Here is a 26,379-nt window from a genome sequence, read left to right on the forward strand (position 1 = left end):
TCATTTGATGAGGATTCATTACAGTTTATGGTGAAAACAATGGCAAATTAACTGTGATGTGTTTTGGAATTTGCTCTTTATTTAGTTTAAAATAGCCCTGTTTTAGTGAGCATGGTATCCAAACCCATTTGATCCTGCAGTCTGTGAGAAAGTGGGAAGGCTCTGACAAGAGCTCTTAAAAATCAGCTGTATCTACACCTGTTGCAGCTCAGCTATTAAAGTCCTGCTGGTTTGTGGTTGAAAGGGAATGACCAGATCTATCCATTCTACTATATTTCAAGGAATATTCCAGGACTATTTCAAAAGTCACGTGTATAAATCAAAATGAATATATAGATAACAAACCCTCAATTTTTTCATATTTTTCATGGATGAACTTTTCCCAAAGCAGAAAAGATTATACCCCTAGTAGAAATCTAGTAAAGTTTCTCAAGGAAATCCAAAATAAACACAAAGTTTAAGTCAGATTTGTGAAACATTTTCTCATTTTTTTAACTGTTTGGAGGACTTACAATAAGTTTTAAGTAAATACTAGGGTTGAAACTAGGCTAGTCACAGGGCAAAATTCACAGCAAGGGTGTAAAAATCTCCAGATGTCAACTTTGTTCTCACACCACTATTCCCAACAAAAGCCACAGCTTCACATTAGAAGCTAAATTAGGAAGTTTTGCAGAATGCTAACCTCATGTGAGGGGTTTAACTTCTGCAGGGAATTTTTGTACTGAAAAAGTCTTTGCATAGGCATAGTTATAGCACAACTTTTGTACCTCTAGTTTGCTTCATTTTTCAATACAGTTGTTTTTATTGGCAAACATATTTTTGGCCATTTCGAAGGAAGAAGAAAACCTTTTTTTTCGGCTTTCCTCAAATTATGACAGATTGACTCTATGTTAAGAATCACACCTGTACATTTTAACAGCGGTCTGTGGTGATAAAGGCCTGGCAACAACCCTTAAAAATCGACAATAAAGAAGTTGCTATATCCTCTTTTTATACACAGTGAATTGTTCCTCCTTGATTAGGATAGTATTCAAAGTTCATTCAGCCACTTTCCTCCCCATTCTACTTGGTAAGATCCTTACCTTTACTGTGTGCCACAATAAGTCTGCCCTATCACTGAGTCATTTCAACTTGTTAGGCATTCAGACAATTATTCGCTTTCTATGCAGAGTTGTTTTTTTTTACCAGCCTCGAGAGCTGGTATAGCTCAGGGTGGGATGAGACAGGCATGGCACAGATGCTGAGGGGGATCTAAGGGTGCACTGTTGCAATAGGAGGAGGGGCAATGGTTTTAAACTAAAAGAAGGGAGATTCAGGATGGATGTGAGAAAGAAATGCTTTCATGTGAGGGAGGTAAAATACTGACACAAGTTGCATAGAGCGGTGTTGGATGCACATCCCTAGAGACATTCAAGGCCAGGATGGATGTGATTCTAGGCAAACCAATCTAGGTGAAGATGTCCCTGCTCATTGCGAAGGGGTTGGACTAGATGATCTTTGAGGGTCCTTTCCAACCCAAACTATTCTATTGTTAGGACAGAGAAAATGGTGGACACAGAAACCAGATATTACATTGATTTGGCTGCTGGAAACTGCATTTTTGGCACCTGACTTGTGCATCTAATATCAGCATCTAGCTCAGCAGTCTTCCCAGACTGCTTACTAGACCTCACAAGTGTGTGAGGTGAGTGAAGACAGCTGGATGTCTCAGAGTGGGAGAAAATGGAGTAAACTTATTGGTCCCACCTCAGGCATGCCTGCATTGCAGCACTGCCAGGGCTGCTTGCTGCCAACAGAAAATGCAGCCCTCATGCCTCAGAACAGAATATAGTATATACTGAAAATATAAAGCAAAAGTAGTAATAGGGCCAAATTTTTAAGTCTGGACAAGAGGCCTTTTACTCACACTACCAAGCTGTACTACTTAACAGCACTATAAACGAATTTCATGAATTCTAACCCTTTAACAACAATAATGGAATTACTTATACATTACTTATACACTATGTAAGAGAACAACCCCCCAAAGCTTCAAAACACTTCTGTCTGCCATGCTCAGTTTAAAAAAGTTTCCCGTTACTGAAGCTGTTAGCTACACTCCAGGGTTTCTGACAGACTTTCCCCATGAATTTTTCTGTGTAAATAATGACTCAGAGAGAGGAGCCTTGAGACAGGCAGCTTCCAAGATCGGATGTTCGCCTGACCTTGCAGACCTCCTCAGGAAGGAAACAAGTTCCTCCAAGGAAAACATGTGACAGAAGATTCAGAGCCCATTCTGCAAGCAGAAGTCATTCAATGAGGTACTCCAGTCTTGAACTTTAGGGTGAGCTATGGTTCCTACCATACTTTGAATACGTCAGGAATAACCCCAACAACCAACAAACATAAAACCCAGGCATCTTCCCCTTTACTTTTCTGCTGTCTTCTTCTTTGGAGTGACAGTTTCATTGCAAACTGTAGGCTGAATCATCACAAAATAAGCTGCCCCACATCTGAATTTGTAACTCTTTAAGATCATTTACCTGTAATCCAGCGATTTACTTATACTCCTATGTTGCAAACACTCAACTCTGCATACAATAGAGGCAACTATTAGACTAAAATAGTTTCCTAATTTACTAAAAATTATTTTGATAACGTACACATTAAAATCTAAAGCCTTCACTGACTTTAACAGTGCTGAAATTAAGCATTATGAGATTAAAGAACAGAACTCCAAATCAGTTTTTCTTTCTAGTTTGTCTGAGTTTTCCTAAAGAGTAATAGTGATTTATTTGACAGAAAAATTACATTGCTTTCAAGTGAGAAGTGCAAACTCATTTAGGCAGATCAAGAAACAATTTAAAACTGCTCAAAATTCAAACTTAATTTAAATATTTTTCAGGTGTTCAGAAAAAAATATTTGATTAGCTTATCACTCTCTTTACACAGCCTTTTTTAACAAAAGACATTACAAGAAAATTATTAATCTAAAGATATGATATTACTTAAGAGTAATTAACTATATGTTCAGACAAAGGTTTTCAACTTGTATAAATACAGGAAAAGCTGGAATTAATCAAGTAAATTAAAGGGGTAAAAAAAGGTTCTTCTGTTAATATTCTTTTCACAAAAGAGCTCCAGTAATTCATAGCATCCTGCCTGCGTAAGAATTTCAGTGTACTGGAATTTCAGGAGAGCCAGAGCACATGTCTACCAAGTCTGAAAAGAAAGCTAATTCAGCAAAGGGAAAGACAACGTAAAAACCACAGAAAAAGCTTCATGGTTGCTGCTCTAATTGGTGGATCTGAATGGAAAGGTCAGTTTTTCCCCAAGAGTGATCATAAGAAATGCTCAAAAGAAGGTGAAAACATTATTTGTATGTCTAACATAATGTCCCTTCCCCTAAAAGCTGCAGCACATTTTTTAAGTTGAAGGTTGTAATCAGATGCAGGAAAGAGAACAACACCTGCCCGTACTTAGAGCACATGAAAGAAAAGACTGCATCATCATATAAATTCACCCAAAGTTTACATAACCTCACCAAGCATCTCAAGTGGGTCCTTTCACTAAGTGGGCATCTATCACCTCTTATGATGAAAAAGAGCCTCAATGCAGGAGTTCTCTCACATGGCAGAGTTTTCAATGTACAGATGAATTTTAACCCTCAGTGCCAGCCCTCCAGCAGCAAGCACTTACAGAAAAGCAAAGGTTGCTCACTCCTGCTGAGCTGAAGAACACCCTGTGCAATGGGAGGACCCCAGCATTGGTAGGGCCATCCTGGAGTGACCCACTTCCCCATCAGCTGTCAACACAGGGGAAGCAGGAATTGCAGGAAAGGTCATAGAGTGACCACAAGGTCCATGACTATGGGAAAAACACAGAGGCTTTCTCTCCAGCTATTCCCTCTATTAATCTCTTGCATACCTGCACATATAGTTTTCCCTTTATAGTTTACAGAATATAGTCAGGTTTTGCATATTGGGAAAGGCATTGAAAACATCTATTCACTATAAGGGTGGTGAGGCACTGGAACAGGTGACTCAGAGAAGCTGTGGATGCCCCATCCCTGGCAGTGTTCAAGGCCAGGTTGGACAGGGCTTTGAGTAACCTGATCTAGTGGAAGGTGTCCTTGCCAATGGCAGGAGGTTTGGAACTAGATGATATTTAAGGTCCTTTCCAACCCAAACCATTCTATGGTCATACGCTTCTATGATTTTTGGAATGACAAATTGGATTTTTAAAAAAAAAACTGATTGTGTCAACCAAATATTATTTGTAATTCAATTGTTTTTCATTCATTCATCCATTGTATTCAATTATTCCTTTCAAGGGGTTTTTTGCATGTATGTGTTTGGAGTCTTTGGGCCATAATTAAAACATCTTAAATAGCTACTCAAATGAACTGTCATCCATACACTAATCAATATGCTTTCTTCTCTCTAGTAGCTTATTATTAAGATAGATACTTCTAAAATTCAGTTCAAGTGAGTTCTATTCTCCATATGCTGCTGGCTTAAAGTAGCAATAAAGTTTGCATACACTGTCGTTAGCTATAGTCTAACAAGTCTGCTTAATGCTTCTACCATGAGACACATATGTTGTGAACAGCTGCCTGTCTTTAATATCTTTTAAAGTTTGACTGTATCATAGCAAATAACAAAACATGGGCATGTAGCCTCACATTTCAAAATAGCCAGCATGTTTCAAGGAGCACAGAGAGGAGTTATGGCGTGGAGCCTACTGTAACACGGGAAATTAAAGCAACTGCCAGCTGGTCTTAGAGTAAAACACTGGGTTCTTACTAAGAGAACATTAATCTTTATAACCAGTAAACCAACACAGGGTCTTCTTTTTTAGTTTGTCACAGGATGTTTTTGTTTCTCTAGTAGTTAATGAAAGATGATGGAAAATTTCTCTGGCATTCAAATGCATTACAAGCTTGGATTTACATTGTTATTCAGAGATAGGATGAAATCTCAATATAAACTGCACAGGGTAACCATGCAGCTTATACTAAGATTACAAGAGAGTTTGACAAGTCTTAAGGGTTTTTGCATGTATGTGGATACTTTTAGAGAAAAGAGAAACACTGAAATATGCATCAGAGAAGCATTTTTATTATTGCTTTGTTGTTGGTGGTGGTGGTGGTTTTTTGGGGGTTGTTGAGTTGGTTTTTTTGCATCAGCTTCAAATTAGCTGTTGTTTCTTCCAGCTCTGATACTGTGAGCATGGTAAGAAATCTTCCAGTACTATCTGCCATTAGAGATGTTACAGCTTATTTGTATCTGAACATGTTAATTTTTACCTTCTGAGGAAAAAAAGAAAAAAACGTTTAATACCTTTAAAATATGTATTTCAAGATGTGTGTGAACTACAGGTGGAATTACAGGGAAAAATACAGGAAAAAAAATGCTGGAGTGGCTCATGATTATGATTTAGACATACCCCTGAACAAAAGGAGTCCTTACAATCTCATCCTGATATTAGTCCTGGGACCCAAGAGCTCCATCCCCCTCTCCTTCCCATCTCTTCACACAGTTTAGCAGCAGATTATCGCTCCCATTTTCATCTGTCCTGGTATTAACAATGATTTATCACCCACAAGTGTTGAGCCTATAATGAGTAATGGTGTAAGAAAAGAAACTTGTGCAGTATGGCACTAGGAAGTAATGGCATCAAAAAGAGCCCTCTGTAATTTTTTTGCTTTTTAAGACAAGACTATACATTATATTACTACTTACTGTAATTTATACAGGCTGATACATGAAAGATCTCTTCTCACTGTGCCAGGATTTTATTTTCATTTTATTTAGAATAGCAGTTGGAAAAATAATGTGATATCAAAACCATAAGTTCATTAAGAAATAAAAGCTGAAACACTTATTAGATAAAGAACTCATATTCTGGAACAACACATATTTTAGGTTTGGGGTTTTTTTTTTCAACTTTAGGGAGTGTAAATTTTCAGCCAATAGAGAATACTGTTATAACAGTGTACTAACATCAGTTTGGTCATCAGAATTAATTTGTTATTAGACTGGCACATGTGACAGGACATACAGAGCCAGGAATTGCACTGGGACCTCTTTGCCTACATGCGAGCCACAAGTATCCAAGGACAAGAGGGAGTGAGGCTATTGTATTTCAAACCAGAATGATTACAATAAATTGAATACTAATGCTTCCCCTGACTAGTGGAACTAGTCAATAATAATTTAAAGCTCTTTTGTTATTTAATCTTACCCATTATGCAATGAGAATAGCTTGCCTGAATATTACTCTGACCGTATAAAATGCTATGGCTGCCTTTGTATTTTGAGTTAAGCATAGCTGAATGAATATTCCTTGAAGCTAGGATTACACCCCACATACTCATACAAGATCTTATATTAGAGGATTTCTTTTTAATTGAGCCTCTGGGAATTAACGTATTAAAATTAAGTAAAATGATTTCTATACTGTACAGATGCAGTTGGCAGAGATGACTGTACAGTGGAATGCCATCTACTCCAGAGTAAAAAATGCCCACAGTGATACCCTTTCTTTTTATTCTTTTTAATTAAAATCCCCTTAATTTTTATATAGATATGAAGTTGCATATTATATATTACTCTACCAAAATATCCTTGCTTTTTCCAATTTTAAGCATTTGATTTCTTCAGCAAATGTTCTTTGGGCCACTAAAAGGCTAGGGATGAGAGGTCTGTTGTAGTTTAGAAGATCATTCTCAATATCACAACTAATTGAACAGATAAATCACAGAGGAAAAAGCTAGCCCTAGGCACTCCAGCTACACTTCTCATCTGTGCTGCATCTGAACCCTTTCGTACTGTAAAATATAATTATAGGGTCATACTGCTACCTTATGCTATTATGGTCAACATACTGTAAGGAAGCTAAAATTGCAAGGTTTCAAAGCACAAGATTGATACTATATTTTGGCAGGAAATTTTTGTTTCTCAAAAAATGCACATGTTGTAAGCACAGAAAAAAACTCCAAGCCACTAAAACCTTTTGCTTTTGAAGTCAAACTTAGGCAACTTTGAGCATGCATTCAATACAAACAAGTTAATAGCCCATATAGTCTGGAAGCGCAATAGTGGCATAATTGAGATAGATGAAGAAAAATTTTTACAGAACCATACTCCTGATTATGGATTCATTACTTGTCCCTTTTTCTTTCCAGTTTTCAGTATTCAGCATCTCAGTATTCTTTCAGAGGAGACAGAGTGAATGTGCAAACATACAGGTGCTAGCAGGAGACACAGAATTTGTCCAGATTTTGCAGTGCAATTCTAGCTAGGACAAAGTCTCACATTTTGGCAACTGGGGATATCTGAAAGCTGGTGGGTAAGCTCTAATAGAGGGGACCTGTAGAGCACAGAGGCAGCCCAGAGCTCTAATCCCTCAAACACTTCTGTCCAAGACATTAAAACAACCCTGCATATGCTCCCCTTCTACAGTCATAAACGGGAATATTCCACAGGACCAACATCACACACAAAGGAGAAATTTGTAAAAAACAAAAAATGCTATCACAGAAAGCAATCTTGCTGGCACCATCAAGGCACATATTAAGAAAGTAGATATATTACGTATCTATTAGATACCCTGCATGTTCTAAGCATTTCACTGATGAAGACAATGAGCTTCCAATTAAGCATTTATACTGTAAAAGGGTAAGAATTGCTGAAGTAAGCATTTACAGAAGGTCTAGGGATAACAGTATATTTGCACCATGATAATCTAATTTTGCATTTTCTTTGATCCCTCATTTTTCAGTGATTTTAGATAACTGGAAAACAGAGCAATGTCTGTCTGAGTTTATTATAAATGAAATGTGAAAGCTGTGAAGGACAGGAATCCTCTTGCCTCACATCCTTGGTGTTGCTCATCCTTCCTAGTAAAGTAAAGGCTTCCTTCATGGAGGGTCAAGGGATGCGCCAAGGGAGATAGGGGCTGGATGGTTTGATTTGGGGTGGGAGAAAGAGGAAACACACAGCCTTATCGCCTATATCAGGCTTTGAGTCCAAAGTGTGCTTTAGCAACCCGATATGGCTTTCCATTCTGTGACCTTCTAGAGGAGTTTTTCTCCATAGACTATTTAGGCATGCCAAATTAGACACCATTTCTGATTGGTATGAACCCCTACATATAGGTTCACAGTGCTAAGGATACATACAGGTATTATAATTTTGCTAGGAAGTGTATGTTTTGCTGAAAAAAGAAGGCCACATTAAATTATAACTAAAGTACACTTGTAAAGCCAGAAGTGGAAGGTAAGTGTAGTGGGATCATTGCTGGATTTCTGTTTTAAGATCAGACAATACAAAAAAAAAATATAAGAGGTTATGAAAATGGTTCAACATATGAAGAATTAGCTTTAATCATGCTCCTATGATTTTGTGCCATTACAGGGTAGAGTTAAAGTAATATGGATTTTTCTTCATAAAGTAATTTAACAAATTAAAGCTTGAGAGAAATCTGAATATTGAGTATTCTGCAATGCAGATATTGAGAGATATTTACATTTGGGTTTCTTTTTTGGGGGAGTGTCCTTTTTTTAAAGCATACTATTAACCACCTTTACCTCTTTCTGAAAAATTGCTGTCACATTGTTTTTATATATTTGCATTAAAATAAGGCATACTGCAGAATTTGTTCAGAATATACACTTACCTGATATCTAGAACATACCTATTTGTACCCTTCCACGCACCTCTCAATGTCACCAAAGAATTTGAGTTTTAGTCTGCTGTCCATGGTCAGGTTTTTTCAGCTATACTTCTGCAACTAGCTTTATCATCCTCCGGAAAAGCACTAAAAGAATTAGCTTACTTATTCTATTTATAAGTTATGAGAAAACATACTGTTGTGCTAAACCCCATAAATGTTCTGCCTTTGAAAGGCCACTTGCTTCGAACTTTTGCTGCTACCAACCTTATCTTTGTTACTCTAGTAGGCAGAGACTATATTTCCTAAACAAAGGGTCAACCTGTGCACAATGTTCTAGAACAGTTCATTATGTGCCCTTAACCTCATCTACTTGCTTAATTTCCATTTTTATTGCTTTGTTTCTTATTGCTTTATTATTTATTCTTTAAACACAACTTCTCACTCTGATGAAGTATGTGTCATGCATTACATTCCACCAACAGCCTTCAAACATCTTAAAAACATACAAGGTCAGTCAAAAGGTCATTACAATAAGCGAATTCATGGCTAGAACATGGACATAAAATCCATTATCAGTTTGGACCAGATCCATACAAAAGGATGAAAATACATTTTACTTAATGTCCAGTCTGGCTTCCCTGGAAACCAGAGTCATAAGAACAAAGATAATAATGCTGGATTATTTCCAATTTTATTTAATTCTATTGTTCTTCCTTAACAGCTTATGCCTTCAACACCATCATTTCCACTAAAAATTGAAGGAAATGAATAATATGTGAACATTTAAAAAAAAATCTTGCTATTAAATTTGTGCAATAAGTTTTTAAAATCTATGGCTTGTATTATTTTAAGGATGTTAGGTAGATAAAATAAAAAAAAAAATCTCATAGTACTTATACCTATTGTAATATTAATTATCCACTGTCAATTCATTATGCACAGTCATAAACACAAGGAGATTTGTGCTTTGCTAAAACAATTTAAAAATTACACAAACCCTCAACGAAACACCTCCCCTCAAAAAAAAAAAAAAAAGACTAATGTTGTGTGAGTTTGTTGACACAGAATCATAAGCATACAATAGTTAGGGTTGGAAAGGACCTTAAGATCATCTAGTTCCAACCCCCTACCATGTCACCCAAGGCTCTGTCCAACCTGGCCTTGAACATCACCAGGGATGGAGCATTCACAGCTTCTTTGGGCAACCCATTCCAGTGCCTCACCACTCTCACAGTACAGAACTTCTTCCTTATATGTAACCTGATCTCCCCTGTTTAAGTTTTAACCTGTTACCCCTTGTCCTATCACTACAGTCCCTAATGAAGGGTTCCTTTCCAGTACACTTGTAGGCCCTCAACATTTTCTATTACCATTCTAAATTCCACCAAAGAAATACCAGCTGGAAGAACCACAGCCCCTTGCGATAACATTAGAATAAAGAGAGAATGTTGTAAAGTCTGCCTTAATATTTATATATTAGTGTAATAAAATACATTAGTATTTTAATACTACTAATAAAACAGTTGCAGCTGGAATGCATTTCTAGTAAACTGGTTCATTGTTGCATCGATCTTCTCCCATGCAACAACTTAATATTTTTTGATATTTGCAAATACTGAAGCACAACCGGTTAATTATATTTTTGCATCTATTTCTGTGTGAAGTAATATCAAGTAATATTCCCTTTTAATAGATGCAACCATTCATCATTTTAATTTCATAAAAAAATAAGACACTAAAATATCTGTCAAGCAGTATCTATTCTAACAATAATCTAATAACACCAACCTGCATCGAATCTAATAATGATTTACTAATAAGAGTCATCTAATCTAATAAAAATTTAATAATAATGAAAGTCCACAAGTTCCACATTTTTTTATGGTTGGATATAGTGGTTTAACTGCATGTTAAACCTGTGTAACTGGCACTACAGAAAGTAACTTTCTACACTCTGACTCTATTAAATACAGTGTAAAACTGTAACACAGATATATTATGTTGCTACATATTAATTGTATTTTCTTTTAATGGAATAGCTTCCATTAAGGAAGATAGTAAAGGGTACACAGGGAAACTATATATTTAGATGCGAAAATACCGAGCTACTAAAAAAAATATAAATCAATGGAATATTAAAAATAGACACCACATAAAACAATTAATATTGTGGTTATTGTACACTATCGTACAATATTTACAATTAATATTGTAAAACAAATATATTTTCTGTAGTTTTTATATATATATGCGATCAAATATACATTTAGTGACCTACACCTATATATGAAACTGTATATATTTACTTAAAATATTAGCATATGTGTATTTGTTCAAATTCAAGATTCAAGATATTAACTTAGACATTACTAGAAATTACATGTATTTCTATGCTAGATAAGTCTACATACACATATATTAAAACACAAGCAGTATTGCCTTTATATACTAACACAAGCACTATAAATATGCATGTATATAGACACATTCACATGGATGTGAATAATGTATTTCTATTTCAGCAAGAAAACAATGTTCCCCTATTGCCAACCCCACTTTGAGTCTAGTTTTTTAAGTGCTAGGTTCTTACAGTATCACAGTATATGGATTATTATTGCAGATTAATGATTAAGCTGCAATTATTAAATAATGCCAAATAAAAATACTTGGAAAGTTTCAACAAAAATTTGGCAGTATCTCTGCAAAGACATTTAAATATGAAAAGTTTTTTAATTCATTATGTACACAGCAGTGGAGCAGACATATTTTTGCGCTTTGTTTGTAGAAACTGTGGACTTGACAAAGACTTCTACCTTTACACAGTAAAAGTTGGCTTATAAGAGTTGAACACAATTCTCCCTACGAGAAGAGTTTATGACTGCTTTCCATCAAAAAAAATACTTGCAATTGAGTTGGCACACTATAGAAAAAAAGAATCCTCTCATCCTAAATCAATAGTGTAGACAAAATAGATGTTTATGGATTCTGCCACTAAAACTAGGCGAAAACTGCACAAACAAGAAGCTCTCTTTTGTTTCTGGAATTCCTGAGTGCCATTCAGAGGGCTGTCCTGCCTTCGTAAACATGCCCAGTACATGTCAGCACTAATAAAATTCAAACAAAAACATGGAGAACCACAGCTAATCTACAGCAGTTTGATTCAACAAAAGATCTTTCTTGACTAAGTAGTACAAAAATTGTGCTGAATATATTTTTTGGAAAGAACATATGCATCAGCTGCCAGATTCCCAGTAAATATGAAGGCAAGTAGAAACACTGGTTTCAGTGGAGTTATGCTGTCTTTACATCGTTTAAATATATGCCTTACTGTCTAACTTCCTCTTTTGCTACACCTCTTCATGGCTCTTTCCCAATACTAAATGAGTGATATCTTTCCAGACACACCTTGTAACTTCTTTCTCACAAAAATACCCTGTCTCATTCAAAATAAATCTTTTAATTTTTCTTACTACTTTGAGTATAAATACATCTATAGAACAATGCTAATTTTAGAAATTGTCCCTAAAAAATAACAAATGCACTTAAAAATCGTCGTCTTTTTCATTACAGCAGGAAAAAAGAAGAGTCAGTATCAAAAGTAATTAGCCATAAATATTTCCTTTGAAATAATATGTTAAGTGTAAGCATTTGCACTTTCTATTTGGAAGCCCTCATTGTTCATGTAGCTAAATATTATTTCTAATTTACACTACAATTTTGACCACCGTATTATAAATTGTCTCATCAGAATATTTCCTGTTCTCTCTTCTGCTCATGGTTTATTGTTTTTCCATTTTTAACATGTATCTGTCTATGATCTACTTATCAAAATAAAACCCAAAACATACCTATAAACACTAAGTCAAGCATAAGTATGAAGATATATCACGTGGTTGTGTGGCTAAGTAAGAAAGGACTGCTCCTCGAAGAACACAGGTGCCCTCAACCTGCTCTGCGCCAGTGCAAGTTGAGAAAGAAAAGCACATCTGAAGGTTGGAGCTGTAGTTGCCAAAGAAAAACACTTTCTCATTTTGAGATGTCCACAACTGCTATTACACTGACCATTAAACACTTGAGTGTAGATGCCTCTGTTGGACAAGTATACGGAACTCCTAATTAAAGAGTTTCATTTCTTTCACAAAAAGAGCTAGATTGTAATGGCATCTTTTGTCCTATGCTTAATGAAGGGTGAGTTATTTTTTTAAACAATTAGTAACACTGCTGGAAGAGAATGCAAGTAATTAGCATAGCTTGACACCCAGAGCAACAGCAGTTGCTGTTGTTAGCATCAACAATGTGTCAAATTAAAAAGAAAAATCACAAGAAAGAAATTGTCACTTGAAGCGGTTTTGTTTTTCTTTTTTGAAGATACAATTCACCACCAATTCTTTAATGAATCCACTATACTATTGGCTACCACATGCTCATTCTTTCAGAGTTTTTTTTTTTTTTTAAGATTTGGGTAGCCTATATATCAAACACCACATATTAAAAAACAGAAGCAATATGGCAAGCAACAAACCCACTTCTCAGTTGGGGAATTTCTGATCCACTTGAACACTGAATTTGCCAATGGCAGATGCGCATTATCTGTAAGTTAATTAATACAATCTGCAAGCTCATACCTAAGACTTACATTAGTAGCATGACTCAAGAAGTTGTATTACCATTTATGAAGACAGAGACCTGAAGGTGAAAATGGACCTGAAATTGTTGCCCATCAGCTACCAAACACTGGTGTGAACATGTATCATTCCTTTACCCCTTAGGGATAAATGCCAATCTATGGAACTGAAAAATCTCATTCTCAGAGTCTGATACATAAACCAGCACAAATTTCTGACATGGAAGAGGCAACAAGTAAGGGAAAGACATAGTTTTCAGATTACCTCTTATGAACAGAGGATGGATGCTAGATCTGTCTAGAAACCACCTAACCTACTGTTTCTTGGCTCAGAGTATAAACATGCCATAATCACTGGTGTAACTGGCATGACTGATGTCATTGCTGGCATTAGCAAAGTGAAATAGGCTGCTCATGATAAAGAGGATAGAAACTGGATTTTGTGTGGTCTAATAACAAAATTATTATTAGCAACCAAATGAAAAATAATCAACAGCAGAGCGTACTCAAGGAAAGCCTGACATTTTAATCAGCACCTATGTATGTGCAGTAAACACTGAAAGCTACTACAAAGAAAGCTGTAGCTAGATATGAAAATTCACCTAAACCGTAGTATATGTCACATACTCCTTATGACAGCTAAAGAGAAATCAAAGCACAACTGAGGAGTCCTCATAACTACTGTCTTTGTAAATTATTTTTAGAGTTTGGGTACAAAGAAAGTCCGTATTAAAAAAAAAAAAAACAACAACCATACAGATACTGTAAATAATATTAGAGGTTGTTCTAAGGAGAGCTATTGACTTAGGCTTATGCTAACCATTAAATTGGTACTTGAATTACTCTTCAAGGAAACTTCTGGAAAGTAGTCTATTAGACTTTTACAGGTTTCTAAACTGGCTAACCTCAAATATGAATGTTAATTGCCTGTCTGAGATACCCTTTCTAAGAGTTCATTTAGGCATCTTTGCACAGAAAAGCCTAGATCACACAAAAATACCCTCACTTTTTTTCCTATCTGCAGTATTAAGTCAAAGATCTCAAGAGAAAAGACATACCTTTTAAAGTCTTCTTTCCAGACTTGCCACATCTACATACATAACACTAAGAAATCTTTACTATTTTTTAACATGCTCAAAAATATACTAATCCTGTATTTAACATTAAAAGTATTTCTTGTTAAGTAGCATATTCATCCTTTTCATATAAAGTTGATAAAAATACACTGTTAGCTTACTAAATAGTAGCATCTGTTAAAGATATAAACCCACTGGACTACTGAAAAGCACAAGAAGTTCATGCATCTTCTATTCACATTTATGGCTCATGCTCTATATTATCTGTGGCTAAATCCTTGCGTATTGAAATAACAAACTAGTTCAGGGGGAAAAAAATAAATAGAAAGCTAAAACAGTAAGTTTTCCTCAGTAAATAAAAAAAACCTTTAAGAGAAGAAAGGAAGCTATCAGGTTCACAGGTCCAAGTAAAGAAGGTTCTTTCTTTGTTACTGTAATCATAGAACATGCTCTGCATGTTTGCACATGCAAAGAGGCACAAAATCCATATAGCATACATTTTTAGATTTCACCTGTAATCATCTAAAGTTATTATACACTTGTGCAGCCACACATTTTTGTTTGAAGATATTTAAGAAAAGCCTTCCAGTCAGTTAAACCTATTAACTCAGTTGCTTTTCCCACCTCTGAAATCCTGTGTGAGAAGGCTGGCAGATAAGCTTTGCCCTCCACACTTGTGGTTTCTCAGTTTCAGTCCATCCTTAAAAATCCCCCCAGTCACATGCAAGGCACACACAGACTGTACAGAGAGAGTAGGTGGAGGGAAACACGGGATGTTTAGTTCCTGCCTTTGCTCTACAGCAGCACCAAACTCAGCATGAGAGGAATACACAGCTAGGCAGATGGGAGGCCACTGGCCTTGGCCTTGCTGTTCAGCAGGAGCTCTGCCTCCGCTGGCAGCCTGGAGATCCCCCAGTGCACCCTGAGACCCGGCTGCCCACTGTCACCCTGCCCAGGGGTCCTGCCGAGGTCTGATGGCTGCTGGGGCTGGGAAGGAAGTGTGCTGGGAGCTCACTGAACTGTGGGAACAGCACAAGAAGCCAGAAATAATTTTGGTTTTGTTTCCAGCACGGCACTGCCTGTGAGCCCAGGTGGGAGGTAGTGTGGGAAGAGCAGAGCCAGCATATGGTTTCCCTGGCTGGGCAAGCAGCTGGCATCCCCGAAGCCAGCACAGATAAATGTATCTCCTGTTAGCAGTGATGCAAAAGGTTTTTTACAATGAAAGCAACCAAATGAAAAATAATCAACAGCAGAGTGTACGCAAAGAAAGCCTGACATTTCAATCAGCATCTGTGTATGTGCAGTCAGCACTAAACCTTGCCAGCTGCCATGAAGAAAGCTGTAGCTAGATAAGAAAATTCACCTAAACAGTAGTGTATGTGTCATATTCCTTATGACAGAAAACTCAACACACAACTAAGAAATCTTTGCGTGACCAAAATCTGACACCTTTTAAATGGTGATGATCAAATGCACATATAGATCTGTATGCGTACTTTGTCTGATTAGAAACCATGCTTCTACCTTTCCAAACCCCTGCCCAAAGAAGGAATTCAGCATGCAACCAAAGTGCACTTTCCTTCCCAACCACATGTTGTTTGGATAGAAAGGCCAATAGGTAGCACTAACCTTTAGCTTGTCATAGCGGTCACTTAAAGCTGCCACCTGATGGTCACGGTGTCGCCCAACCAGTTTACACAAGGCACAGATTAACTGGTCATCGGTCACGCAGTACATGTTAACTTTCTCATCCTCATGCTCCAAGCACATTAATCCCCTGATGTGAGAGTCTGGGATGGGCTCGATGAGACGGTGACCGGTGAACGGCTTCTTGTTGGGGTGAGTGGCTTTCAGGCACTCCTCACAGTAGGACACCTCACAGGTAACGCAGGTTTTCACTGCCTCCTGGGCAGGGTCCTGATCGCAGAACTGGCAGAGGACTTTCTCGCAGGTCGACATGCTGTTGCTATCAAATGCCCGCTCCCGGCGGGTCTCACTGGGGGAATTGGGCCCGCTGACCGAGGCTTTCTGAAACCTGTCAATGATGTTCTGCAGGGTGACGTTGCGCTTGAGCCCGTCTAGACCGCGCTGGCTGAGGGTGATGACATAGCGGCAGGTTGGGCACTGGAAGGCGGTGATAGATTCCACTGGCTCGTTGGTGGCGCAGTGGGAGACCAGGATGCGGTGTGCACAGTTGAAACAGAGGCTGTGAGCACAAGGCAGCAGCAGCGGGTCTTCAAACAGCTCCAGACAGATAGGGCAGGTCAGTTCTGACTCCAGTGTTTCCATCTTCAGGCAAAGCTTTCCTGTGGCGTCAGCGAAATCCAGGGAAGCTGATCAGCTATCTGGAAACACACGTAAAATTCGATTAAGCGAGAGAGGACATGAGGGGTCAGCCGTGGGGGGTTGTCAACTTTCGCCACTGCTCCTGGGGCTATCAACCCACCACACCGGGCGGGAGAGCAAGCCAGAGTTTTGAACCTGCACATGAACATATCAAGGTATTTAAAACTGGACTGCCTTTTTTTTTTTTTTTTGCTTTTCTGTTCATTTAGGAAAAAAAAAAAAGCTCCTTCCTGATTTCTTTCTCTTTCCCCCTTCTCTTTCAGGCGATTGAGGAAAACAGCAGATGTTTCTGTGCATTATTAAAACCCAAAATGATGACCATCAAACAGCCTATCACAGCAAAATTAGATCTCTTCTGCAGATGCTGGTTTTGGCTTCTCTCTTCTAGTAGTAAAACTTCTCTAAAACCTTTGCCTTTGTGTAACATTGTGCAAGGATTAGTCCAGTGTATTATGACAGACAGCCTTAGAATCGCTATTCCAATTAATAGTCATTTTATCAGGCAGAAATTGTCATTTGTTATTATAGCAATAGCACAGCATTTAAAGCACATGTCTGTGTTTACTTGCATAAACGTATATCTGAATATATATATAGGGAATAATGCTTCTAGGAAAGCATTTGTTATTTTTTATTTTATGTTCAGTATATATGTATGGCATATATATCATATATATATATATACTCCTTCTGTGTATTTCAAACACATGCACAAGTGTATTTATATGTACCTGTACTTTTGGGTACATATATCTGTCCACATAAGCCCCAAAATACAAGACATACATGTTTGTAGTAAGATAAATATAGCAGGAGTACTGCACCATTGTCATAACTGAAATCCTTAAAGGAAGGTAGATGAAATAAATGATAAACTGTAATGTAGCTCAAATTTCTGATGATATTAACTTCTGGTAGAAGAAGAACTTGAGAGAAAGACCGTAAAATGTAGTGAGATAGTGAAATGTGTGATTTGCCTAGGAGGAGTTTGTGTGTATGCATCCACTTTTTTGTCGGTACTCTCTATCGCTAAAACTTACCAGCTACCACTTGCTTTAGTAGCTTTACTAATCACCTGAAGTGGATTAGGAACCAATGACTTTTAAATGGAGAGCATGGGATTTTCTGGAGAATGCAGCAGTACAATCCCATCAGAGATCAACTGAAACTTCATTTTCCTTCCTTTCCTGAGCTCAGTGTTACAGAGAGTGGTTTTGAAAGAATCGCCCTACGCAGCTCTCCCTGCCTAAGCTCCTGTCAAGGGCTCATCGCTGCTGCAAGCAGACAGGTCAGTGAAGCAGAAGCAAAAGCTATGCTTCACACTCACAGAGCTGTACCTCTTCACAGTACAATCTATTTAAGCTTTGTTGCTCATAACTGAAGATGACTTCAGATGGCACAGCTGCATCGTCTTTACACTGTAAAGTCATTGTTTGGTTGCATGAACTCTTGCCTCCTTCCCTGACCGTGGAAAAGGAGGGATGGACAAGAATCTCTCACAAACAAGCCCTGGTTCATTAAGGTGGAGGAGAGCTCAGGGCTCATTAGCAGCCTTGGGAACCAAACCTGCTTTAACTTTCTGTACTTCATGACAATTAGTGTGGGGAGCATGGTGGCAGTGACAGGAATGCTACCTATAACCCCAATATGAACCACAGCAAAAAAGAAAAGGTCAACAGAGACAAAGTTCAGACTACCCATCAGTATTTAGTCCTCCTTGCTCTGTGGGAAGAGCAGCAATTCTTCTGTTCCAGCAGTATGCCTAGAAATTAGGATACTTTGCCTCTTTGCACTTATGCATCCTTTTATTCTGTTACAAAACCTAAGCGTTTAAAAAACTCACTGACTCCATCACAAAACTTGCTTTCCTGTATCTTCTGTGATACTGATCTTACTTGAAATAAAGTTCAGTTTGCCAAAGACTAATTCATTTGTAACTATCCATCAGCTGCCATAATTGCATGATGCATCTGGTCAAAATTAAAGGCCTGGCAATTTGATATAAGCAGGAAGATGACTCCCCTCCTCTCTCCTCAGCCATAGCTACACAGCACAAAGGAGATGAAAGCCTTTTCTGTAAATGAAGACCAGTTTGTCTTTCCTCCTCTTCATTCTCTGTCTCACAGAAGTCCCAGAAGATCAAAAATCTCACTTGCATCGTTTGAATCCCTTCCACACCACAACTGTGTACCTCATCATCCACTTATTCTGCAGGCTGAATGCTGTGCTGGAAATGAGAGAAGGGAATCTGGGGTTGGCAGGAGGCAGTGTTTTAAAAAAGCAGACTAGTCATTGCTCATCTATTGGCAGTCCTGTGAAAACCTGCCAGTCTTTTGGTTTTGTTTCTTAGGGCTGTATTCGGAATATGGGGCTTTCTTCCATGCTGTCCTTTTTATACAAAATTCTTCTGCTCCTTCATGTGCCAGTTTCTTTCATTCAGTTTCCTTCTCAAAGAACTTTTTTTTAACCAAAAGTTTTTTTATGGTATTCATATAAAAGAAAAGATAAACAGATAAAAGCAGTGGCAAAACATCTGCATCAGTGCCTCATGGAAAGATGTTTGAATCATCATCACAGCTCTTCATAAATACCAGCATCTCAATTGACGACTAATTCTGATCTATCTGACCTGAATAAGCAGCAGCTCAGCCCTGACTAATGCTATTCAGTATGAGCAAGGGTGCCAAAATCTGATCTTAGACTGCAAACATCTCAGAATAAGATCCTATCTTCCAAAGTAATCAAAATAATCACTATTAGAAACCAAAAAGTGATATTTCTGTTTTCTTTTGCAGTTGCCAATAAAACACATTGCATCTGAAACTGAATAATAAATCCTTTAAGAGGCACTGAGAGGGGCTGCATTTTCTGGGCAATCTACTGATTACTCTTTAATCGACTTAAGGAATTCTGCTTTCACTTTTAGGTTGGTGCCTGAAATACAGAGTATTGCTACTTGCTACTTGGCCCTTGCCTTAAGGTTTCATATTCAGTTGTTTTGGGTTTTTTCTTGTAGTGGTAGGAAATCCATAGCTACAATAAACTGGAAGATTATGCAGAAACTCAATACACACAGTTTATATATGCACTTGCTTGTATTCCATGTTCAACATGGCCCATAAATTAAAAGTTACATAGACAACCTCCAGACACAGAAAGGAAAGAATGAATTTCAAGTACATAATTTCATATTTGCAAAAACATGAAATTATTAGCAGAAGATTGTACTATCATTGAAAATGTCATTGAAAAGAGAAGTATTACTTTTCTAGCCACAAAAGGTAGTTTTAAAAACAGATATGAAAGTAAAAGTGATTGACAACAGACAAGTATGATTTAAAAATTCAACAATATACCTAAGTAACTTTAGGTTTGTGACATTTTCCCAGCATGTAATGATTACTTATGTATTATGTGGTAAGCAATGCAGTGAACAAAATTCCGATCTTTATGTAGTTCACGACAAAACTTCTACTAACACTAGGGGAATTAGCATCTTAGTACTTCTTGTTTTAAGCCTGACATGTTTCGCAGGTAGCATTAATGTCTTCAGTCACACAGAAACACACCCAATACTTATGGGAAGTAGAGAGGCATGAAAAAAAAAAATAAAGCTAAAGCTGAGCTCGATATATTTCAGTATACTAAGTACTAGTAAAACTGAATACATAAAATATAATAATAATAATAATAATAAAATCCCTCAACCTGTTTCATAGATTCATAGAATCAACCAGGCTGGAAAAGACCTTAAGATCATCAAGGTCATGGAGAAGTGGCTCTTGTGAAAGGAATCCCACTCTGGAGCAGGGTAAAAATGTGAGGAGTCCTCATTTGACGATGAAGAGACCACATGCGATGAACTGACCACAACCCCCGTTCCCCATACCCCTAACACCTGTGGTGGGGAAAGAGATAAAGAACATTTGGGCTGAAACTAAGCCTGAGAAGAAGAGAGGCATGGGGGAAAAGGTGTCTTTAAGATTTATTTCTTATTTCTCATTATCCTACTCTAGTTGACTGGTAATAAATTAAACTGTTTTCCCCAAATCAAGTCTGTTTTTCCCTTGACAATACTCTTGGTAAGTAATCTCCCTGTCCTTATCACAATCCATAGACTTTTCACTATAATTTCCTTTCCCTATCCAGCTGAGGAGGGGGAATGATAGAGGAGCTTTGGTCAGCACGTGGCACCCAGCCACGATAAATCAATCACAAGTATAAAACTACATTTAAAAATGAATGTGTTAAAATTTAAGTGTACTTAGGATACTTTTTCTCAGAAAAGCACTACAGAATTCTCCCCACACAGAATAAATCCCTAGCTATTAGAATAAAGTTAGCAGGCAATGTTTTAGCATGCCATGTGTTGCCTCCTTTTCTATTCCAGCTGCAACTACAGCTTTCAGGGAAGGTGAGAAAAGAGTCTACCAGGAGTGAAAAAAGGTGGAAGACTATGTCCTATGAAACTTCACTTTCCTCTCTAGCAAATGTGAAGCTTTTTGCATGAATTAAAGCTGTTTCAGTTAAGTGACACTGAAGGAGGAAACAGAGCTGTAGGCCATTCTGGAAAGTTTAAACTTCATACTAAACAAATAGCACTGGGCAAAAGAACCAGATTTGTGTCATGTTCCAAAATTCCTAAATGTGCTATCTCTCTGGCAAAATCAGTTTGTTGTGGACTATGGCCAAAATACCCCCAAGCAGGTTCTAATACCATTTTTCCTAACAATTCATTTTCTAGCAACTTGCAGTGTTAAGGCTACTATCAAATGCCTACTACAGTAAGGCTATTTCAGCCCTCATCCTTCAAACTCATATATAGGAATGTCCATAAATGGACACAAGACCACAGGCTAAATTAAAGATTAAAAATTTGAAGATTAAATTTTTCTGTAGAAAACACTTGTCAATTTTTTGTTTGAAAATCAAATTTATTAAACTGCCATTATATCAATATGAAATTAAATGTTACACATAACAGGAACATATTTTATTACATTTCATACTTACATGTTATGCATGTATGTCCATACATATATATATCCTAGGCTTATAGAACAAGAGGAATTACAGTCAATACACATAACCCAAATAAACTGTGGAGTGCTTAAGCATGCAGCTGTAATTTTCAAAGTAAGTTTTTTTTCTGTTAAATGCTCTATAAAAGGTAAATTTTAAATTTACATTCTTGTCATAAAATCTGCTATGGAAAATAAAAAAAAAATATTTGCAGTTTCTTAGCTCTTGGGCAGGTGGGGGCATGGAGGGAGTAAATGCTATTCATTTTTGCCATTTTCTATCCTATTCTAGGATACACACAAAATTGTCTTAGGAACAACATTTCCCTGCAACAAGTAAATGTGATTGTTTCATATAACATACAAACATTTCAAATGTGGTTAAGCCAATGGATTGCTTCATAGCCCAGGTTGTCCCAAAGCTTTTTCTTCTGCAGCACAGACATTGAAGTCTGTAAGTCCTTGTGATGCTAGTAATTGCCAGCAGCACAGCTAGCACAGCTAGTGAGATATTTGTGTAAGTAGTGTTAATTTGAGCAAGTAGTGTAAAATGAACTAATAATCAAAATTCGTGTTTTTCCTTTAGAAATGTTTAATGAAAACTTCCACAATACTAAAAAAAGCAAGGTGCACACACCCTAAAACAAGCAAATACTTGTTTTCCCACTGTTTTTTATCAAAGCAGAGCAAATTAATAAATATTCAAAGGATAGTGCCTGTTCAAACAGCTCCTGATATGGAAAAACAAATACTCAGCATGAAAGAAAATGACTAGCTCATCCTATTCATGCATTTTCATTGACAGAAGAATGATTAGCTGCCTTGTCTTAGAAGTTACAGGCAGTGTTTCCATGATGTTGAGATAGTTGTTTGCAACATTCAAAGGATATTAATACAGCAAAAGCACATCTGCTGTGCTGCTTGTAGTGATATAAAGCCTAGACAACATCCCTCTCTGGTCAAAACGTATGCTAATAGGAGAATATATTTTCAAAAAGCCAAATCCTTCATGTTATTCAGTGAGACGAAGATCTTACAGAATTAAGGCCTTTGGCACAACATCATATATTCCTTTTCTTGGGATCTAAAACAATAACTGAGCCTCGAAAGCTAACAGGCAAGAAAAGAAAAAAGATCATGCCCTGTAAATCCCAAAACAATAAATAAATAGCCGACTTAATATTATCTATAATAATGTATTAGACACGATATTACACATGTGTGCATAAACCCATATTGGTAGGAATGTTTTCTGACATACATTTTTTATACCCTTGCAACTCTAGTAGCTTTACATTCTTTAGATACAAGATTCAATATTTGCTCAAAATGCTTCAGGGCAAGAAAAGCAAAGGATCGTTTAATCTTTAGCATGTGTGAATCGGTCTACTGGCATCAGCAGTGACTTCCTAACAAATTTATGGCTGAAGATCAGTACCAAAAACCTCTTCAACCAAATTCACATTCTTAATTTGTGAAACTGGTATTTATTCTGGGGTATATCATAACTATACAACAACAATATTGAGGGATCAAATTCACATATTGCTGTGGATACTGGCAGGATGGCAAACAACAACTGGAGTAACTCCAAAAACTTGCCAAAGGGGGGACAACTTGCTATATACTGATATATATATATATATATATATATATTTATATTTATATATAACTTGCTTATTTCAACCTAAGAGCTTCCTAGATGATGGATGCTACTCTGCAACAAAAGGAAGTTAGAATAATTTTACCCAAAACAGTAATCACCAAACCCCACCAGTTTTCATAGGGCTTTCATTGCACAGAAGAGCTGAAAATCTCTCATATTTCCCCAGCTGGGACTTTCACCTGTGTAATACCTTAGGTGACATGGTACTCCCTAATCTTTAATGTAGATGATACAGCAACAGAAGTAGCCAGATATAGTTCAAGACATGCCTTCTAGTCATATGTGTTCACACACACAGATGCATAATTTAGTGCAGCTTGGAAACACTGGGCCCCTTAAGCTACTGCAATATTTCAGGGCAGATCTTAGAGTAGCTTAAAGAAATATTTGTATTCTCTTTCCATTAAGTTGTCCTAAGAATTCTTTCCCTGCAGCTATGCAAAGGTAATGGTAAATACTACTTAAATCCATAATCATCGCCTCCACCTAGATAAGGTCATTCTGAGTTCTCAAGCAAAGGTCTGCTTTCTTATCAAAGAGGGCATTTAAAATAGCAGCAAGAAATGTCCCAGGAATTACAACAGGTGTGAAGCTGTGACCTCACACACACAGGACTCTGAATTTAAATTACCTGCAAGATGCACTTTTGACTAACTAGAGCTCCTTTTGCTTATAAAGCCATCCCTATTGCATTACAAGGCACATAGTGTTAGCCTCTTGCTGTCCTGCTCTCTGCTCCTCATATGTGATCATTTAAAAAGCTTATAAAAGGTTTTTGACTTCTTTTAAGAGAACATATGTTCTCAGTGTTATATTCTGCACATTTGCAAAGACTACAAAGAGATTCCAGCAACTGCAAAATATCCCACTCTTCAGCATTCATTTATGCTTGCCGTATTCTCAGTACACTGAAATCTGTAAGATCGATGGTGTAGTTAAAAATCAAGACTGTAATCACATAATTAGAATAGGAAATTAGCTGTGAACCATGGAAGGGCAGAGGATAAGGAACAAACTACATCTGTGCTCTGAAGGTAATCTATTTTAGATTTCTGGAAGAAGCTTCTGTCCCTGGTACAGGAAATACCCAGCCTGGGCTTCCTAGGCCCAGGAATAACCAAATGGGAACTGGCATGGCTGCTCCTCCATTTGTCAATCAGAACCCTCATGCAGGTTCTTGCCACCCCCCAAGGCCTGCTCGAAGAAGAGTGGATATGTTTCCTGTCCTATTGGTGTCACTGGGGCCACCATAAGTATGCTTTTGCCACCTCACCATAGAGTACTTGGTTCCTGTTCTTCATTAGAACAATGATTTTATGAGCATTCTTTGGATCTGTGCCTCAGAAACACCAGCAGAACAAGTATGAGACACAAGTTTCTCTCTCTTTCTTCATAGCTGTTCCTAAACAGAGAGGGTGGCATTCATCTCAACTGATGTCTGTAGGGTCCCTTGGTAATCAACAGAAAGAAACAGGCATCTCTAAAGCCATCTCATTTAAACTTTTCTGCATACTCTTCAAGATTAAGTGATCTGCACTTTCTAGCTGTACTTATTCCAGGTATGAAAGGAACTTAAGAACATAAATTAAGACTACATCAATTAACAAGTAACTATTTCCAGTGTTCTTGAGATTTAAAATAAAGAAAATGGAGAATCTATATCTATTCTTTTGTTATTACAACAATCACTTGTTTAGAGAAATTTGCTTCCAATATTTCTAACATGACTCATTTCTATCATTCTCTGTATTCAGAGATCCAAGAGAAATCTGAACTGAGTTGAAGGAGAATGATCCCAAAATAACCCCTTTCCAGCTGACACTACTGAAAGAGGACTTTTCTGGATTCAGATGATTCTCATTTCTGCTGCGTATGAAAGGCATGTGGACAGTTCCTGAGCACCAGATGCAGTCTTAAGACCAGCCTACTTGGCATCACAAAACTATCTTCAACTTCTATACTTTATTCATAGTTTTCAGACAAAATAGCAGCTTGCCTTCCTATACTGCAGATCATGAACAAGGTGCAAGACCCTTGTCTTTCCAGCTGCTAATCACTGTCCTTCCTGCTATCCCACTAGAGCTCTCTAACAGGCTTCAAAGGGTTAAATTTCTCCCAGTCTCAAACCAAGGTGTGTAGTAACTACTTTACTAGTCCTCTACTCAGGTTGCTTGGCATTACCAGATGGCAGTATTAACCCAAATAACCGAGAATAGTTAGTGCATGAGTAAAACTTCTGACCTCAACACAACAGGACACAAAGTTAAAGCAGAAAATCAACTGAGAAAAGAATGAAGTACGGAGTTTTATGTAGTGGTTAACAATAGCCAGTTGTTCTGCCCTGAAGACACTCAGACACCCATCCCAGCCTGTTCAGTGAAGTACCACCCCCCGCTCACAATGAGATGCAAAGTTTTGGTCTTTATTCCTTGTTAATAAAGCTAAATCCTAAGAAGACGGCAAGTTTCCATTTAAAATCTCTTGAGGACTTTCTAAGGCTGGTAAGGACTTTCAGCTGGTACTTTTTTGCAAAGAGCCAGTAATGCTTTATTGCTTACCAGAGGCACACCCATGTGTGTTTTATTTCTTGAGAAAGTGTTACTTAGCAGAAACATACCACAATAAACCCTGGTGATCTCAAATATTTTCTTCTATGCATTTGCATCCTTTAAGAATGTTATCCTTTAAAGACTTTTTAAAGACCTGAGACAAAACCAATGATTAACCACAGCCACATAATCTTGCCTCACAGGTTTTTAGTAACCACACTGTGGCAAAACTTCATTGCTTCAAGCTAAGATATTAAGAACAGCAAAGGCCTGCATTGTACCAGCAATGTAATGAGGAGCTAGAAACAGAAGTGGTAAATAGTAGCAGTCTTTTTAAACCCTGCTGATGACCAGAGAGATGCTGTAGGAGCTGAATTAGGAAACCAGGTAACAGGTAGTGAAGTGCTAAGAAAAAAATTATCCAATTTACCTAACATCA

The 26,379-nt window shown here is 37.4% G+C and overlaps 1 protein-coding gene across 1 annotated transcript in view; it reads right to left on the minus strand.

Annotated features, from left to right (window-relative positions):
- The window catches only part of MID1 (midline 1), a 147,867-nt gene that overhangs the window by 79,873 nt on the left and 41,615 nt on the right, over nucleotides 1-26,379 (minus strand). Inside the window, exon 2 of the mRNA XM_005151430.4 lies at nucleotides 15,988-16,703. Coding sequence (XP_005151487.1) covers nucleotides 15,988-16,647 — 660 coding nt within the window. The 5' untranslated portion in view covers nucleotides 16,648-16,703. The remainder of the gene's footprint in view (nucleotides 1-15,987; nucleotides 16,704-26,379) is intronic.

The sequence above is a fragment of the Melopsittacus undulatus genome, chromosome 2, assembly GCF_012275295.1.
Source record: "Melopsittacus undulatus isolate bMelUnd1 chromosome 2, bMelUnd1.mat.Z, whole genome shotgun sequence".
NCBI lineage: Eukaryota > Metazoa > Chordata > Aves > Psittaciformes > Psittaculidae > Melopsittacus > Melopsittacus undulatus.